At 47.8% G+C, this 19,602-nt stretch overlaps 1 protein-coding gene across 1 annotated transcript in view; it reads left to right on the forward strand.

The window, feature by feature from the left end:
* The window catches only part of MAP6 (microtubule associated protein 6), a 39,866-nt gene extending 21,255 nt beyond the window's left edge, over nucleotides 1-18,611 (forward strand). The window contains exons 2-4 of the mRNA XM_086739754.1: nucleotides 4,360-4,573; nucleotides 6,021-6,217; nucleotides 18,439-18,611. Coding sequence (XP_086595880.1) covers nucleotides 4,360-4,573; nucleotides 6,021-6,217; nucleotides 18,439-18,508 — 481 coding nt within the window. The 3' untranslated portion in view covers nucleotides 18,509-18,611. The remainder of the gene's footprint in view (nucleotides 1-4,359; nucleotides 4,574-6,020; nucleotides 6,218-18,438) is intronic.
* Nucleotides 18,612-19,602: the final 991 nt, after the last annotated feature.

Consider the following 19,602-nt stretch of genomic DNA (forward strand, 5'->3'; position numbering starts at 1 on the left):
CAACCAGCCATTATCAATTATTTTGGGTTTCCCACTGCTTCTTTTCACTGAACGTCATTGAACTGAAAGAGGATAGATTTAGATTGGGTATAAGGAAGAAATTCTTTACTGTGGGGGTGGTGAGGCACTGTCCCAGGTTGTCCAGAGACGTTGTGGATGCCCCATCCCTGGAAACATTCCAGGGCAGGTTGGCTGGGGCTCTGAGCAACCTGATGTGGTTGGAGATGTCCCTGCTGCTTGCAGGGGGGTTGGACTAGGTGACCTTTGAAGGTCCCTTCCCACTCAAACCCTTCTGTGATTCTATGATGCTTTTCCTACATTGAGAGGGAAAAGGGAGCTGGAGAATATTAGGGAGCAAATGATTTTCTATTCCAGAAAGGCAAAATAATTTGAAAATCACAGACAAATTTACTACTTAGTTTGGCCAAAAAATATATTTTGTCATTGTTTTTTTGTTTACAGGAATATTAAGGAGAAATGTGATGTTCTGAAATATTCCTGCTGCAGCAGTTTGATGTTTTGCTTCATATGGAGATTCATAGTCCTTTCACGTTGTCCTGAGTAAAATAAGGAAAAAGAGGGATGGAAAAGAATTAAGGAAACTGAAAAAGTAAATTAACTTTTAACTTTAAAATGAATTAAACGTTTCAAACCAAACAGTTCAGAAAAGATTTTTTTTTTCCTATTGAAAAGTCTGAATATTTTTCATTTTCGGTTGAGTCATAGTTTTTCAGATTAAGCTAGAAATATCCCTCCTGTCCAGGACTCCACCATGAGCTTCCTGGTCTCTCTCTTCTGCTTCATTCATTGTTTCCTACGTGCACATCGGGATGAGGGAATCGGGCTGGCTTAGTGCCAGTAAAATTGTCAGGAGAATACATTTAGCATCCTGTGCTGATTCTGAACAAATGTAACCTCTCTTTAAAGTCCTTCAAAGTAGAATCATAGAATGGTTTGGGTTGGAAGGAACCTACAAAGCCCATCCAGTCCAACCCCCCTTCAAGGAGGAGGGACATCTCCAGCCACATCAGGTTGCTCAGAGCCCCGGCCAACCTGGCCTGGAATGTTTTTAGGGATGGGGCATCCACCACCTCTCTGGGCAACCTGTTATTTCTAGATGTGCACTGAATCCGTGTGACATTCCTGGTATTTACAATTTCTTTGTCAACATTGTAAAATATTTCAAGATCAAGAGTGTTCTATCCTCGACTTCCAGAGAAGATCGTGGCGGAGCTGTTTCAGAGCTGGTGGACATAGTGCATTGACATGCATCCCCCTAAGAACGGTTATTGGTCCATCCTTTGCCTGCAAAGCCAGGCTTATCCTGGGAGACACAGAGGAGTCAAGGGTCCTGTCGCTGAGTTCAGTGGAGCTGAGTACTCACAAAGTTGTTGTATCTGCATTAAGACCAGCAAAGCAAGGATGGAGAAGAGCAGAGGAATTCATGCATGAGACTGGTTGTTGCATCAACAGCCCAACTCTATTGCATGACCTCTTGCTTTAGCGTTTCAGGAGCCAGCCCGTGCGGATGCAGAAATGCCTTCCCTGCCAGCCCACGGGTGGCACGAGGCTTTTCTCTCCCTTCTCCCCACCTCGTGTGTCTGCCTTGTCTGCAGAGATCACAGGCTTTTCAGGGAGCAGCCCGTCTCTTTCTGTACGTTTGCATAATGCGGTGCGTGACGAGGTTGCCAGGCGCTATGGTAACAAATATGATCACGCTGCTTCAGAGCTCACCTCGGTATAAACCAGCATTTTAGGAGCAGCAAAATGAATAAATCCTGGTTTGTGTTCCGTCTTTTAAAGTCCAGCCTCTACATGCGTGGTACTACAGCCTCCATCCTTTATCTCTTGTTCTGTAGATGCAAGCTGTGCTTAGGTTAGCTGATTGACCTGATGGTCCACATTGGCTGATTGGCCAGCTGGCCTTAGAATGAGTGAGAAAATTAATTTTACCTGACTTTCCCTCGGCCCTCAGCTGAAGAACACTGTTTGGATGTTCCTCCTGTGCCCACTCACTGATTTTGAGGAAAGGTCTTGTGTTTTTCACCTCTGAGATTTCTACCTCTGCCACAAATAAGACAGAAGATAGCTAATGGGTTCAGAAGGTGCTAGGAAGGAATCTGAGTGACAGATAAACATGAGCAGAGAGAATTAATGCATGATTTTATTTCCTTTTGGAAAGCAGTTGAAAAGATATAGTCTACTTTTGAACAAAACTGGATCCTAGGAAGAAGCCTCTTCTGAGGATCTTAGGATGAACGTTGAGTTTGTCTGTGATGTATTGACACCTTTTATCCAGTTCTTCAAAGATGTTTCCTCTTCCTTTCTCTCAACTCTTCATGCAGGAGGGATATTTTAACAGTGGACTGCAGAGTAATATCTGTGGAGAAATGGGTGGCATTCAGTGAACAGGAACCAAAGGAACTGAGATGAGCCCGTTCATCTGTTTGGAGATGTCCCTGCTCCTTGCAGAGGGGTTGGACTAGATGACCTTTGAAGGTCCCTTCCAACCCAAACCATTCTATGATTCTATGTATTGCTCGTTCAGTGCAACAGGTCCATGAAGAGTAGCGTCCTTCAAACAAGCAGTGACCCTGGGCTCTTGGCAGTGTTATCCAAGCCCAGGAAGGCCTGAATGGTAAAAGAGAGGGAGGGAAATGAAGAAATAAAAGGAAAATAAATAGAAGATGTAGGTAGAGTCAACACTTATAAAGGATGGGGAGTTAGAGATGTAGTTTGGCTCATAGATTAAGATGCCTACATTTCGGGGTGTATGTGTGAGTGTCTTCACGTGTGCTAGGTGTTTGTATTCCCATTAGTGGAGACTGTGGTGAAACCTTAACATAGGTGTCTTAGGAGGAGAAACACACCCAGGAGACTGTTGCACCCAGCACTTATCTTGGAAAATAAAGGTTTTTTCCATCTTTGCAGTGGCATTAGGTGAATGGGAAATGTAGTACTGGGTGGGCAGGGAGCTGCAGGGATCCTGCATCCATTTATTACTGGTCCCTGAGGACAACAGATGAACTTCTGCAGCCTAGCCTTCCTGTCTAAGCAGGTCCTCTGATGACTGATGAAGTGTGCCTGTCCATACCGAAACTTTCCTGAGCCTCTGGGCTCAATCCAACTATTTATCTTCATAAAAGTAAAAGTGTAATATCTCCATGACCATTTGTCAGATTTGGTTGAAGCTGATTAAGATGTTCAAAGCTATTGTGGGAAGGGGTTGACTGGACATACCAAGTACCCTCACACACAGCTCATTTCTGTAATAAACCAGGCTGAAAATTAATAACACAACCCCAAGGTGGTTGAGTGGAACAGGGCAGGAGAGACGGGGTCTGCAACTTAGTGGTCCCATTTGCTCAGAGTCCCAAAATTAAGACAAGGGCTTTGATTTCCAAGGAGAATTCACCCCTGCTGTTAGGATAGCTTCTGGCTTGCACTGGAGTCTTCAGGATCTAAACATTACCTGGGACTATGTCTGAGCACGACCCATCTAAGGTAGCAACACACTTGGGTTTTCTCCATCTCCATCCTCAGATGAATGGCAGTTTTTGCAGAGAAAATGAAATGGTTTGCTTCAAAACTGGAAAGATGGTGGGAAGAACTAAAAAATGTAAGCAAAGGAGTCTGTGGATGGGAACCAGAATGTGTCCAGCAGATGCTAAAAATCTTTGAAACGTGTTTGGGGGTTTTTTCTCCAAAAAGGCACAGCTCTATCCAAAAGAAATGAAAGATGATGTTACTTTTTCCAGTAACTCGGGAATTCACTGTCAGCTAATAGAGAAGCCATAGCTCACAATACCTTACATTTCTGAATCGCCCAACTAGCTTGCCTGCAGGGAAGTTTGCTGAGAAGTGTGTCCCATGTTGAGCTGCAGAACATGAATTTTGATGTTCCTTTCTAAATATTCTTTTCCACCCTAACTGCAAGAGTCGGGAACTGCTTGTGAATAGCCTCAATGAAGAGATGAAGTTGTAGAGACAAAACAAAAAAAGCATCTGTGTTTTCAAAAAAAAAAAGCATCACAGTCGTATCTGAGGGAGCTTTTCAGAGGGCACCTGACCACTGTCATGCAAGTAGCAAGTTCTCTGGTGCTTGCTACTTGCGTGACAGTCAGACTGTCTGACTTTAATAGACCAAATTTAATTTGAACTTCTCCTGATGTGTCAATGGGTTTTAAAGGAGGTCAAAAATGAGCTGTTGGGACTCAGTTTCTCTGTAAGCCTGACCGGATGGAGGCAAAAGCCCTTCCAAGTAGAGACCATTGTTGAGCAATGGGGAGTTTCATTCCACATTACCATTACTCTCCTGTTGGTTTAATTCCTGAACCTCCTTATTTTTTTTATTTTCAGAAACGAGTTCAGACCCTGGGTAGATGTCAAGCCCGTGAAAGCTATAAAAGCAAAGGCCCAGTACAAGCCACCGGAGGAGAAAATGATCCACGAAACCAGTTACAGCGCTCAGTTCAAGGGGGAAACCAGTAAGCCTGCTCCAGCTGATAATAAATTCCTGGAGCGCAGAAGGATACGCACTCTCTACAGCGAACCATACAAAGAACCACCAAAGGTGAGAAACGAGGTGGAAGGGACCCAGGGCCATCACTGCTCCTGGTGGGACGTGTCCAACACAGTAAGGCTGGGCTGAACACTGCCTGCTGCCATTCCCTTTGTGTGGCATCTTCATTTCCAACCAACGGGTGCATCTAGGGATCCACCTTGGAGAGGATGGTGGATGAAAAACTGAATATGAGTGAGCAGTGTGTGCTCGCAGCCCAAAAAAGTCATATCCTGGGCTGCATCGAAAGAAATGTGGCCAGCAGGTCAAGGGAGGTGACTCATCCCCTCTACTCGGCTCTCATGAGACCCTACCTGCAGCACTGCATCCAGCTCTGGGTCTCCATCATAAGAAGGGCATGGACCTGCTCTAGCAAGTCCAGAGGAGGCCACGCAGATGCTGAGAGGGCTGGAGCAGCTCTGCTGTGAGGCCAGGCTGAGAGAGCTGGGGCTGTTCAGCCTGGAGAAGAGGAGGCTCCGGGGAGAGCTGAGAGAGGCTCCCAGTGCCCAAAGGGGGCTGCAGGAAAGGTGGGGAAAAACTCTTCAGCAGGGCCTGCTGTGACGGGACGAGGGGTCATGGTTTCAAAATAGAGGGAGGCAGATTCAGACTGGGTATTAGGAGGAAATGTTTTACACTGAGGGTGGTGGGGCACTGTCCCAGGTTGCCCAGAGAGGTGGTGGGTGCCCCATCCCTGGAGATATTTAGGGCCAGGTTGGATGGGGCTTTGAGTGACCTGGTCTGGTGGAAGGTGTCCCTGCCCAGGGCAGGAGGGTAGGAACTGGATGATCTTTAAGGTCCCTTCCAAACCAAACCATTCTGTGATTCTATGGGCTCTAGTACAGGTTGATGCACTTTGGAGGCAACAGTGTCCTACGTAAAAAGGTAAAGAAGTGAGTGCAGAGCCCAGATGAACAGATTTTTTGTGCTGCCATTTCCCAGGTCATTATCTACACAGCTTTCTCCCTCCAAAACTACAGGCACTTCGCATTACATTTTATCCCAGGAACAACATAAGAGCCAGATCTTCATCTGTAATTAATTCAGAGCACTCCACAGATTTTGACAGTAAGCACTTTTGGCTTTGATCAGATGGAGGACGAGTGTCGAGAAGGGCCTGGGCTGAAAGTCTTCCAACTTGTTTTCTAGGAGCAGCAGAGGATCTGCACATAAATGGAGTCAGTCTTTGCAGTTTTAAACCTAGGACCGTTAGTCCTTCCCAGAGTTTGTAACTGCTGAGGTTTGTCAGGTCTCAGAGGGATGGCATGGCCAGCATGAAGGAGCTGAATGCTTCTGTTCCTCCTTAATTTTGAAGCTGTCCTCCCTGTCTTGGGGCTTGTAGATAAGTAACATTCATGCTATTTCTGATCTAAATTCTGTTTCCCACCTGTCCTTGTGTCTCTTTCTCTCTCTCTCTCTCTCCGTCTCTGTGTTGTCGTTTTGCGTGTCGCCCTCCTTGCAGGTGGAAAAGCCTAGCGTAAAGCCTTCCAAACCAAAAAAGACCACAACAAGCCATAAACCCCTGAAAAAGGCCAAAGACAAGCAGATCGCATCTGGCCGGGCTGCCAAGAAAAAGAGCGCGGAGACCTCCAACACAGCAAAGCCAGAGGACAAGGAGAAAAGTAAAGAGATGAACAATAAACTGGCTGAGGCAAAAGAGTAAATGTCACTGCACTTTCCTTTCTTTCTCCTTTTTTTTTCCTTTTCTTTCTTTCTTTCTTTCTTTTTTTTTTTCCTTTGATTAAATAAAGGCCACAAAATTAATTAGAGGCTTCTAATCTGCTTTTTGTTCTGATAGTATTAGAAGCTTTTCTGTTTTATTTCCAAGGAGGATTAGAGAATCCTTGTTTCTGAGGTCAAGTTGTTCTGCTTTGCCTGCACGACACGGCTCTGCACAGAGTGAGGGACGTGGGAATGCACAAGCGAGGTCGTAGGTGATGAAGGTGATGGATCTACCGTGATTGCGTTCGACAGCCTGTCCCTTTCCTCAGGGTTGGTCCTTCAATGCTTTGATGGCGTGGAAGTGCCTGTTGAGCCATGGAGGAGCTGTGCTCTCATCCCATGAGGCCCTTTTGGGGTTGGCCCTCATTTGGTCATCTCCCACTGGTGTCAGCAGGTGAAAGGTTTCAGAGGCAAAGAGTGCCTGAATTAATACATTCATGGTGCTGTGGATCTGCCGTAAATCCGCTAGAATCAATGGTGTGGCCAAGAGCGATTTCCCCTGGTGCCACCAGTGGGACTTCTGCTCCAAGAAGGAACGAGGAAGGAGATCCTGTGCAAATAAAAGGCCAGATCCTCCCCTAGGGTAGCTGGGGAGTGGGTTTAGCTGTATGAAGGCAGCTTCACCCATCAACACCACTTGAAGGCCTTGATTTGAAAAAAAAAAAGGAGTGAGGGAAGGCGCAAAGAGCAGTGAAGACTTCCCAAGCGTGTGGCAGGTCAGACTAGGTTACCAGCAGGCTGTTCTTCCCTATTGTTTCCCCCTAGGTTATGGATCTTTTTAGTTATTCCTGGTTTGTTTTGAATCTTGGTCTGCTTTCTTCACTTCTGGGCTGCCAGTAGACAGAGCTAGATTTCAGAAAGGGGTTTGGTTTGCAGAGGTGGCCTTCTAAGGGGTAGAAAGAAACGAGTCACCGAGGTTGGCTAGAGCTGTCAGTCCTCGTTGTTTTGACTCTACCAGATGTTGGAGTTCATGTTGGCTCACAAGCATCCTAAAAGGGCCGTAAACCGGTTATTGGGATCCCCAGACTCCCTCCAGGCAAGATCTCAGGGTTTCAATCCTATCTCCTGTGCTCTTGCTCTAGGAAATCCCCATGCCCAGCAAGACCAGTTTGGAAGTGAGTATCAATTGGCCCATCAGACTGGCATTCCATACCCCAAAATTGGAGTCATTGAGTCAACGGGAGCTGGGAGAGGTAGAGTCCCAATCCATATTTATGTGCCTAATTCCTGGATTGGGTCCTAAATACGTCAGGATTAATCCTTATCCCACCGAACTGAGCTGTCAAACTCTCGTGTAGCTGCAAGTCAAGATCAGGGTTCTTCTTTATTTTTGCAGCTCAGTATTTCTGTCCTAACAGGCAGTCCAACTTGAAGCTTTCAGAGAACAGACAATTGGGAAGAACGAAGAGAGAGATGGGAAGTAGGGTAGGGAGGTGGTGTCAGAGAAGAGTATCAGAACTGTGTTGCTGTAGAGGTGTTTGGATGAGGAAAGTCTTGCTGCTAGGATATTTTAGAGATGTGAAACTTTAACAGGAAAAGGGATGGGCCGGGAAGGTGAGGAGTCTCGTTTTTGGGATCTCACCCCATTAGAATTGGGTCTTTTGGAAACACAAACGAGTGGTGGGCTACAAGGCCGAGAGGACGTTTCCAAAGAGGAGGAAAGCTCTGTGGTATACAGATAGTGACATTTGCTGGCCTTAGTAATGAATAAATGCCAAGTTCAGTGTATTGTGTGGTGTGTCCTGTTTGCTAGCAGCCTAAAGCTTTGAGTGTAAGTAAGTGTAGTGTTCTGAATTCAGTGGTGTATTTCCAAGCTTAGCTGTGTTAGAACTGTGTGCTATGAGCTAGTCAGGTTGTGTATGTGGAAAATATATATTCATATATAGAAATATATATATTTAAACCTCCGCTGTTTAGGAGGAAACCAGGGAAATCCTCCAGGAAGTAAAACTGTGGAAATCTTTGCGAATGTGGTGCATTTTTGATGTGCATGCTCCATGGAGACGCTGACCTGTCCATATTGACCATTGCTTTTCTGAGTGCTCAGAAGCCCCCGCAGCACCGCTCGAGCGCAAAGCTCCGCTCTGTCTCCAGAGCAGCTCGGCGAAAGGCTTGTGTTGAGCTGGTGGAGAAGAGTTCCGCTCACAGCTCTTCCCACCCCATCGCACACGGGACAACTGGCCAGAGCAGCCTGGGCTTCCAAGACTTGGTGTGATTCCTTGGCATTTAGATGCTTCATCCATCTTCACACTCCTCAGTTATGTCCTCTCCTGTCACAAGGTATAGCAACAGTGTGGAGATGACATGTCACAGCAGGCAGAAGATGTCAGGAAGGCACCTAGACAGTTACCAATAGCCCCCAACACACCAATCTCAGTGTGCGTAAGCAAAGACCATGCCAAATGATTCTCCCCATTATTTTTTGGCCCAAAGCTTCACATTCAAAGAGACAGTACACTTGCCACCATTTGACTTTGATTTCAATGGAAATTTGGCCCTTGACTTCAAGGGTAACCAAATTTTGCCCAAGGAACATCTTTAGGATGCTTGGACCATCTAATCCAAGCATCTCCTTGACTCTGGATCAACTGCTCATCATCTAGGGCTTCAGGGTTGCTTCTTCTTAATGAAGAGCATCCATCATGATGTTTGAATGAAACATGCACAGTGAGTGGTCAGAATATGGCTTTATTTCCATAATACATTAAATTTTTGGTGGCATCTAACAATAAAGATAGGTATGAAGGGCTAGCCAGTGGTCTAAATTCCCTCTTAGTGAAGGAACTTTCCAAAGGCCATTGAGCTACGTATTTTGGCCACCTCTCTTTGGGTGGGATGAATGATCCTTGGAAGGTTTCAATCTTTGCAGAAAGAACCTGGGAGGCTGGTAGCGTTTGAGGACCTCCCTCTCAGACAGCAACAAAATGCGGATAGAAATCCTGGCCTTTGCTCCACGTGCGCCAGGTCCTCAGCATACATCCAAGAGTTTAGCATCGCACTGAATGCCAGGAACTGCAGCAGAGTCAGGGTGGAATCCTGCGCTGCTCCACCTTCCGCAGACCTTACGCCCATCCGACCCACTCAGGTTTTATCAGAAAGGAGACCAAATCTCTGCCGTTTCCAGTTCCCTTTGGACTCTGAGCTTGTCGATCCCATTGGGATGCTCTGCTGGTCCGTGTTCCCAGCTACCACAACGCTGGTTCTGTTTCACCGCTGATTTGTAACATGTCTTGCTTTCCTTGTAAAAAGAGAAGAAAAAAAAAAAAAGAAATGTTTTGCTTTTTACCTTTGTGGAAGTTCCTGTGCTGTCTATTGCTTGCTTTCTCATTTTCACTGTATTGTACTGTTACTCCTTTCTGCAAAAATGGTGCTAATTGCTGACTGAGCTCCTGTTTTCTGACTGCTTCGCAACACCGATCACCCGCTTCTTCATTTGCAACGCGTCCGGCATAAAAAAAAAACAAAAAAAAACGTGGCTCCCACGAATTCCACAAACTCTTGCCTCTTGGAGGCAGATAGGAAGTGTCTAATTAATATTTTGTGGCCTGGGTTTGGTTGCGTATCACAAATTGTCTCTTGTAATGTGTTGAGCACACCTCCTCGTGGTGCTTCTTCATTCTTGCTGTCCTACTGAGAGTGACACACACAAACACACACACACACACACACACACACACACACAAATTAATGTATAGCCAATTGATTGTGACGTGCTTGTGATCCTTGCTTGCTCAAAGGGGTTTTTTTTCTTTTTTTCCAATGATAAATAAATGCTAAAGACGAATACCACCTCCTTGATCTTGTTTTCTCGATAAGAAGCACATTTAAGGGCCAGAAACGCCCTTCCAACCGTAATCAGGTTTTGTGTCGCTGGCTGCTATCCTCAGATTAGAGTGATGGGAGAGCTAAGCCTTTGCAGATGTGAAGATGGAGAGTGAAGTCATGTGGACGGAGCAGGTAGTTTGCTTTTCTTTCCTTCGCGTTACCGTATCTGGAGCAGAGGGTTGATGCGGTGAGCTCCCTGCACCTTGCCCGTGTCCACCTTGCACCGGATCAGGGGGCGAAAAACCAAGCCCCATGGAGAGCTGGAGGGAGGGGAGGTGCTGTGGATGTGCTTTGGCCTGAAACCACCAGAAAAGCCCGTGAGAGGGGTCAAGGTGCTATAAATCCTCATAGAGAGGAGGTGGCAAATTCTTGAGTTGAGCACTTCCGGTGTGCGGCAAGCCTCGCCGCCGCTGAGCAGGCGTTTGGTGGTGTCTCTGGAAGTGCACGGCACTGATTTTGTATCAATGAAAGAGTTTGCTACTGGGAGAAAATGATGGTCGAGGAGAGCAGGGCTGAGGGCACCATTTTATTTTAAATGGTGAACCCTAACCTTAGTTTAATCTCTTTTTTTTTCTTTTAATCAGCCCCTAAGCTCCTACCTGCAATTTTTATTTTAAATCAGGTTTTCTCTTTTAATGGCTACCCCAATAACATCCCCACCAGCCTGGGGAAAATCGTCTGCACTGGGGTTGTATTTTGAAATCTCTCCTCCAACACAGCTCTGCTGACTTCCGTGGAGCACCGACCCTTTTCTCCCTTACGGTTTCTGGGGTGCTATTTCTCATTCCTGCCTGGTTTACAAATCACTTTCAGAATTTACTCCATCTGTGACTACATGCTAATAACAGCACTGCTTTCTGATGCCCTGCTGTATCACCCTGCCTTCCCTCTCCCTTCCCCACTAGCTTCATCCCTTCATTGATCATGCATGACTATACGATCTTCAAAGTCTTTCAGCTGACCTGTAGGTTCCGGGGATTTATCATTTCACCCCTTCACAGCTCGTGTTGGAAAAAATATTAGTAGTTCAAAGACCAGTCATTGATGGGGCTCCCTGGTCTTTAACCACCACTGTCTGAACCCACTGCTACTGACTCCTTAATCTTTGCCAAGTCATTAGTGATGGGCACTGCCCACCTTTTTTCCAAAAGTTGTGAGAACGATGTCTGTGCAAAGCACTGGAGGTGGGTTACTAAAAATCATAGAATCATAGAATGGTTTGGGTTGGAAGGGACCTTTAAAAGTCATCTAGTCCAACCCCCCTGCAAGGAGCAGGGACATCTCCAACCAGATCAGGTTGCTCAGAGCCCCGGCCAACCTGGCCTTGAAAGTTTCTAAATGAAATGCTTTGTCTTATAAGAACTTTTATGTGGAGGCATTGGCTGGAATAAAAGTGCTCCTAATGGCCCATGGGGATGTCTGTTGAGGGGACAAAGAGGGGGTAGGAAATATTGGCATGTTGAATTTAAAGGGTCAAGACTGCTTCTCGCACTCAATAATGGAGCGTCTGAGTGCGGCTTTGCAGAGCTGTTGCTTCGACTGCATAGGGTGTGAGCAGCCCCATGAGGGAGGGACCAACGTGTTTTCAATTTTAATCAGTTGCTTTCAAATACATTGCGTGCTGAGGGCTTCAGCACCCTCCAGCCCCACCAAGACTTGTGCATGGGTGGATGAAGAGGTTCCTGCCTGATGTCCTCTGTCCCTCCATCCCGTTCCCTGCATCAGACTTAAATGCCTTCAGCACAGGACTGAGATTTACTGATTTTTGCCGCTTCCAAATCTCTGAGCTTCCTTTGAAAACCTCTGTTACCATTCTTACATCCCTGACTGGTAAGGCAAGGTCAAAGGATGAGTACGGATATTTCATCAGCTGACATCTCAGCCCTTATACGGATGCAGCCTCTTGTGTCGCAACATCCTTTGGATTTAGGGTTTGTTTAGAGATGTGCCAGTGCAGGAGACAAAGGGACTTTTTAAGAAGATGTCTCTGTCGTAGCTGGTACCTCCCAGCATCCAAGGAATCACCACCATCCTCAACAGCAAAAGCAACATCAGACAGAGAACAGAAGCTCTACAGGAAGAAGAAATTTGCTAGTATGAATGTGATGGCCATGATCAGCACTAAGAACAGTATTTTTTGCACAGCTGGAAAATATTGTGGTGTTCGGACATGGGCTTCAGCTCTCCCTGTTTCCAGCAGTGTCATGGTAAGTTGATCCAGTTGGGGAGTTAGAATCACAGAATCACAGAATAGTTTGGGTGGGAAGGGACCTTCCAAGCCCACCCAGCCCAACCCCCCTGCCAGGAGCAGGGACATCTCCAACCACATCAAGTGGCTCAGAGCCCCGGCCAACCTGGCCTGGAATGTTTCCAGGGATGGGGCATCCACCGCCTCTCTGGGCAACCTGGGACAGTGTTCCCCAACCCACTTCCATTTGCCCTTATTCACGTGAGATTTCTGGGTTGGGAGCAATTCCAGTAATGCCACTGAGTCTACTCATAAGCTGAGAGGTCTGCGATGAGGGGTAACACAGCTCTGAATACTTCAGGACTGGTGGTTTATTGTGAACTACGGATTGCTTGTAAGCAGTCTTAATTTCTGTTGCAGGCACCCTCGGAAACAGCTCCCTAATTGTGACGGTCGTGTGGAGGAGATACGAGCCCCGGGATGAAAGAAAAAGCCTGCACGGCATAAGGTGGAGGGGATCTCGCCACACGATGGGTCTGTCGTCAGTTACATAGCACCAAGGAGCACTTGATGGTGCCAGTACCCGCTGGTCAGGATAGGGAAATCCTGAGAGCAGTCCCTGGTCGTTAGACTGACCAGCTCCTTGGCCTGGTTCAGGATTTAGTACCCAACTCAGGACGAGTTCAGCTGTGGCCACCTTGTTTGGAGCCAAGAGATTTATCAGCAGGGACATGAGCCAGCAAGGCACCTTTGATTTAACGAAATAGATACTGCTTTGGAGTCGCAGGGCAGTGGATGTCCTTGTCGCCGTTGCCCCTGCTCCCTCCCCTCTGTCCAGGTCTCATTGCTTCTCTGTCTCTGCGGTTCTTTCCCATGCAGTCTTCAGTGCCCTCACCACCCCATCAGACCCCGTCTGCCCACCGTGCTGCTGTTCCTTCTTGCCTTCAAAATAATTTTCTCTCCATCTTCCCTGCCAGCTTTTCCATGTCTGTCCCACAGCTGCTTCTCCAACCCTCCATCCCTTTCCCCTCCATGTCATCCAATACCCAGCTCTACCAGGGACCTTCTCCTTCCCATCCTCCCCAAGTTACCGTCTCACGTCCTGTCTCTCTTGGTCTGTAAGCCTTTTTCTTTGCCTGTACTGTGCGATAACGCTCACTGCTTGGAATAAACGATACCTCACCTACCGACTGCCCTTCTTCTCTCTCGTTTCTTGGTGTGGCTTCAGTAGATGTGTCTGCAAGCGCACTGTGTGTCTGTCCTCGTGGCCAGTTCGGCACTTGGTCCTGCTGCCGCAGCTCTATCCGTTGTCTTTTGGGATGACTGCTGGCATTTCTGTTCCCCGGCGCCTTCCTTTCTTTTTTTGCAGCCACAGAGACAAGCTTTGTTGTCCACGTAGGAGCCTGGCGTATTCAGAGTTGCGTGACCTCCTGTACTTTGCAGTTCTGGTGCATCTCATAAAGAGGTTGGCCTTTCTCCAGCGTAATGCAGAGATGTCCTGGACTCACAGGTGGCTCAACAAATGCAGCAACAGAGGAGAACGAAGGAGAAATCTTGCAGCCCAGAGCAGAGGCAGCCGATGTTAAAGGAACTGCATTTCCTGGCACATTATGGAAAACATTGGGCAGAAGTGTGTCAGTGGAAAGCCAAGCAGATGCACCTCTTGGGGGAAGAAGCAAAAGCTGGCTTAGCAGCAGGATATGCTTCAGAGATGGATGCCCAGGAGGCTTCTTGTGGTTCAGAAGGTGCCCTGAACATCTGCTTCCTCCATCCCAGGCTGTAACGAGACCTGCCTGTGGTCCCTTCAACTTGTGAGTACAACAGGGACCAATTGTGACTAAGTCCCATGTGGGTCCTTACTCCCTCCTCATCCTAATTTTTTGCTCGAACATGGTAGTTTGGTCTGTGCTGGCTGGAGCTATTGGTGCAAATGGAGATGGTGCTCCTTCCCAGCTGCTCCACACGCACATGGAAAGACGCAGGAGCAGCTGAGTTCCTCTACCCTTACTGTGATCCTCACTGCCGGTGGTGTGACACCACCCTGCCAGAAAGCAAAGGAGACTCCTTGTCACGGTAAGCAAGGAGCTGAGCTCACAGCATGCCCATCAGTCTGGTTTCACGAGCCATCTGCAGAAGTTAGGTCTGAAGACCTAACTCCAGGACACACTGAAGCTGGTTGATGGACATGGATGGGAGAAGGATCAAGCAGTGTTCCAACCCCTGGGCTTCCATCAGTGGTGCTGTGCAAGAGCAGATAGAAGAGATTAAATGTGTGGGGACGTCCAATCCTCTTCGGTGAAGAGCCTGGAGATCTCATCTAGAACAAGTGAGACCTGCAGCTGGGTTGTGCTTGACATCTCCAGGTTCTAGGGATTTCAGTGTAGATCCTGGAAAGAGGGTCCCTTGGTGTAGGTAATGCCCTGCATCCTTTCCCGTGTGTCACCATGGTCCACCTGCCATGCTTTCACAGTGCTGCCACCTCCTCCTCCAAACTCCAACCTCCAAGAGTGAAAAAGCGCTAGAACAACCTAAAACAGCAGCCAAAAATCTCAGCTGTGCAGTTTTAGGGACTGAATGGTATTTAGGGCAATATTCCTGCATGCCACTGAGGTCCCTTGGGGGTATGTTGAAGTCTTCTAACATCTAAAGTTCTGCTGGCAGAGCTTTCTAACTGCATGTGTATCTGCTGCTCTGCAGGTGGACATTTCTTTAAATTGTTGTAATGCAAAGCTTTAGCTCCACAGTTTGCCGCTGTTGCCTTTCCCAAGGAGTGTAACTGAGACCAGATAATGAAGTACAACATTAAGGCCACTTTCCAAGACAAAGACAATTTGCATTTTTGTCACTTGGACGCCAAACTTGGATGCACAAAGGGCCATAAAGCATTCAGAAGAGAGAAGTGACTCTCCGTATCCTATAAACTAATTGTTAATTGCATTTGCCCAGGAATCGATGAGGTGGTATCTTCTGAGGAATGTGAACCTGCCACTGTCCTCCTGGGTGAGGGCCCTAACCAAAGGGCAGTTCCTCCATGGAGGAGAGCCAACTTCTCACCTGGATTCTCTGGGAAAGAAAGGAAAAATTTCTCATGGTTCTTTGAAAAAAAATGGCCTTTCAGTGCCAAACTTCACAGCTATGTGTGCCTGGGGCTATTTTGCTCTTTCTGAGCCATGAGGACAAGATTCCTGCTGCTTCTAGTTGCTTTTGAAGGCAACATTTAATTTTCCCTGTGTTTGGAGTTGGTCCTGTCTATACGGACTCATAAGAGCTTCCAAAAAGTTAGACTGCTTTGAATGAAGATAATTTTGCAGAGAACAAGTGTCAGCAGCTCTGTTTTGATACGAAGCCACCAAAACACCAAGATCCGAATCCACAGAGGAACAGGGGTGAGCCATGAACAGGTCCTCCACATCCATGAAGAACGGCATAATGTTGCTGGTGCCCATCACCATCAGAGGCAAGTTTAGACCCCAGCTCGCAAGATCCCAGCTCCCTGTTGTTACACCAGGACCCGCGAAGAGGAGACCATGCTCTGTGTGCTTGCGGTGGTCATCCTTTCGTTGTTTGCAGACACCAGGTGCTGCCTCTGGGAAACAAACCCCTGCTGAATTTCGTAATCTTTCTGCATCACTCTCTCAGCCATAACCTGAGTAATGATCTGTCACCTCCAATCCATCTCTTCTCCATTTCTCACCTTGTCACATCACAAAATTAATCTCTCCTACACACGTGGGTTTCACCAGGCAACGGTGTGCCACTGGCTGGCCTCATGAGGACAAAGACCTCTGAACCTTTCGTTGCTCAGCTAAGACGAAGTTCATTTGTAAATGTTGCTGTTTCTGTGTTAGGTCTCCTTATTTTTTCAGAATCAGGCTTTCCTTTCAACCCTCTGGCTTGCACCCTCCCATCTCACTCTTCCCAAGGCTGGTACCCACGGCTGGACCTCGCAGTGCAGCCCCGCAGAGAGCACCAGGGCTGTTCTCCCGGTGAGGGGCTGTGCAGTGTTGTCCCTGGATACCGATTCCTGGGGAAAATAACGTAATCACCTCCCCCTCATGCTCCTTCCAGTTTAAAACAGGTTCAGAATGAGCTTTACTGGGAAGGACGATCACACAATTTTTATTTGATGCAAACAAAGAGGATGGGGATGGGATGCAATACACGGCTGAATGTAATGTGGCATTGCGTGGCTGAAGGATGCACACACTCGTGAGAAAAGAGCCGACGGATTAAGATGAAGAAGTATCTGCCACGCAAACATGCACCGCGTGCACCAGCGTTCTTGGCTGCCTCGATGGAGAGGCACCACACCACGGCTGCCCAGAAGGGCGAATTCCCCGGGTGACTAAGGGAAATGTTGACGGAGGGTGATTTCAAACAGTTAATGTTGCTCCAGGGAGAGGTGATTTTTGGCTTTCGAGCTCTATTCTGAAATGCAGGGCAGCAGCAAGAGCAGGGTTAGACACCATGGAAGAGGTGGGATTAGTCTGATGCTGACCCACCCACAACCTGGATCATCACATGCCCACTGGCACAGGAAGATCCGACCTCAGGCCCCATAATTACTGCATCCTTCCAGATTAGATGTGAAGACGTGCTTAGAGAGCGTGGCTTGGCATCTGGAGCTGCTGCTGGCAGCGTTCAACCTGCCCAGCCTGCACGTGCAAGTGCCCTTGGGCACGGTCTCCATTGGCAAGGACGTGCAGGTGTCTCCAGTCTTCTCCAGAGACCGGGCAGCAGGTCCTGTCCTAGCAGATGTCTGTGCATCAGCAGTGTGGACCTGGTCTGACCTGACAGCGGGGCATCTTTCCAAAGAGGAGCTGCCCTGCATTTTCCCCTAATCTCGTGACTTACAGTGGTTGGCTCACCTCATTCCCGCAGGAACTGGTAGGTCGGAAGGACTCAGTGGTTTTCCTATGCTGAGGATGCAGGAGAAAGGCCTTACCGACCTCTGCCAGCAGCTTCTGGCAGCAAGTCTCTCTTCACAGCATGCACGAAGGGTGGGATGCAGGTGAGTATTCAAGCAAGAGCTGCTCTCCCAGGGCTCTCCACATGGTCCTGCCCCATGAGCCTCACACGCAGGGACGGTTAGACTCATGTGTCTGGGTTGGGCTGGTTTCATGGGCCAAGGAGACCGTAATTAGCATCTGTTCTCCTGGACATGGTGTCAACCTCTCCTTCCCTCCTTTAACCTGCAGGCTGGAACCGCTCCCTGCACAAAGCCAACGTCAGGCTGGGGGATGAAGGAGGATCTCCACAGTCCCTTAATGCAACCACCCTGCAAAGCTGCCCATTTTAAAGCTGAGCAGCTTTCTCCTGCCTCTCCATCTGCTTTCTGCAGCCTCATAGATCCCTCCCCACCCATCACACATCTTTCCTCATCCCTGGAGATCCTCCTTCTCTTTCCTAATGAAGATCAATTCACTCCTCCGCCACAGGTCTTTCCTTCCCCATCTCGCCCTCTGCACTTCAACAAGACCCAACCTTCCCTCCAGCGCCTGTCCAGAGCTCCTGGCAGCATCTACCCTAACTCCCAGGCTTTGTTCTCTTATGCTCCCATCCAAGATTACCCCAGGTACAGAGCTGGCCCCAGAGCCGATCCTAACAGGCATCCAGTGCCTTGGTGCCACCATCACCTCCTGATGTCTCCTGGAGGCACTGAGGAGAAGGGATGCTCTCAGATTTGGGATAGCATGTGTTAGCTGGCCTTGCTTTCCTGCCGGTTCCTTTCTGAGCAGCACGAGAGCTCAGCTCCCCTGCATTAAAGGGCTTTCACTATCGGCCTTGAGGGAAACAAGCTGCTTCTTCGTGAGACAATTTTACAGCGAGGTGCTCATTCGATGCAGGTTATAATCAATTGGCAAGCATTTTTCATAGCTGATGGGTGGGCCTGATCCTGGTCCCAGTTGAATCAGGGGCTGCTTAAAAAGCCAAGAGCTCCAGCCCTCCTAATTTGGTGGGCATCCATGGGTTTTGGAGCAGGACCAGGCTCACCAGTCACCCCGAGGACATACCAAACACGTGCAGGCTGCTTGCAGAGACACTTGTCACGGGGCAAATTCCAACTCGGGGGGTGGTGTTTTGTTTCCATGCACCATCCGATTGCTCGGACAGCTTCGCAATGATGCTTTTTCTCTACTTGCAGGAGCCCTGAAAAAAACACTGGTGCTACAGACCAAGAACCAAGTACCTTAGTGCAAGAGCAACGCACGTGAAGTCGAGCGCTTTCTTCTGGGCGGCGGTTGGAGCAAACGTATAGTCTGCATGAAATGTGTATCGTCTGGCTGGCATACAATAAAGCTGGTGATCAGAGCTGAATGACAGTTTCTTTCGTCTCTCAAGCACGGAGGAGTTACCGTCACCAGGATCTGTGTCATGCAGTTAGCATGTCTGTGCCTTGATTGATATTCAGTAAAGTCAGAGAAAGAAAAACGGGTCCAATTCTCCCTTTATTCATAGCTGTGAAAAGACACTGGTTTCAATGGTTTGTCTAGTTTACACGGGCAACAGAGAGATCAGATTCACTTCCATAACTCATAGAAGCTTCATATTCAATTTTAGAGATTATCCCAGTTGGTAGGATCAACAACTCTTTTCAAAAATCATTGGAAGGTTTAATGAATATAAATTCTTAACTTGAGTCAGGAACTCATTTTTGGATGTTGCCAGGTGAGGCACGCCTTGTGCAACATCTAGCCAATCCCCTTGTCATTGTATTGTAGCCAAGAACATCTCAGACCTTTTTATTCTGAGGCTGTTAACATTCAATTTGTTCAATTTGCTATTTAAGGGAAATGCTGGATGAGACAACAAAACTTGCTGGCAAGTTAGTATTTCTCCTCAGCTTAATTGAGAAATGGTCAAGTAAGAACTGGAAATGTTGTAGGAGAAACACAGCTGGTTCATGGGATTAGCAGGTCTGGTTCTTCTGTTAGCCCGTCTTTTCTGGGTGAGGTTCCCTATGTCTGTGTGACACATGCAGCACGTGATGGGAGATGTAGTCCAGTCCTACAGCCTGTCCCCCGTAGATAGCCACGTGCACAAAGTACCCAGACTGCAGTTCCAGCAAGGCACTGGCCCAGCACACTCCAATAAATAGTTCTAGCTTTAGGCTGAAGTGTTACAACACTTAGAACTGGGATTTGCTTTACTTTCCGCAAGCACTACCTTTAAGCGGAAGGCTGCTCTTCCTTCCCAAATTAATGATGCAAGGCAGCTACTTCATCAGAGATGGGGAGAGCTGGGCAGCTTCCATGGACCATGGCAGGCCCAAAGCTCTCCAAAAACAGAGGGTCTGGTTTGCTGGGTC

This window comes from Chlamydotis macqueenii, chromosome 1 (assembly GCF_036417535.1).
Source record: "Chlamydotis macqueenii isolate bChlMac1 chromosome 1, bChlMac1.mat, whole genome shotgun sequence".
Classification (NCBI taxonomy): Eukaryota; Metazoa; Chordata; class Aves; order Otidiformes; family Otididae; genus Chlamydotis; species Chlamydotis macqueenii.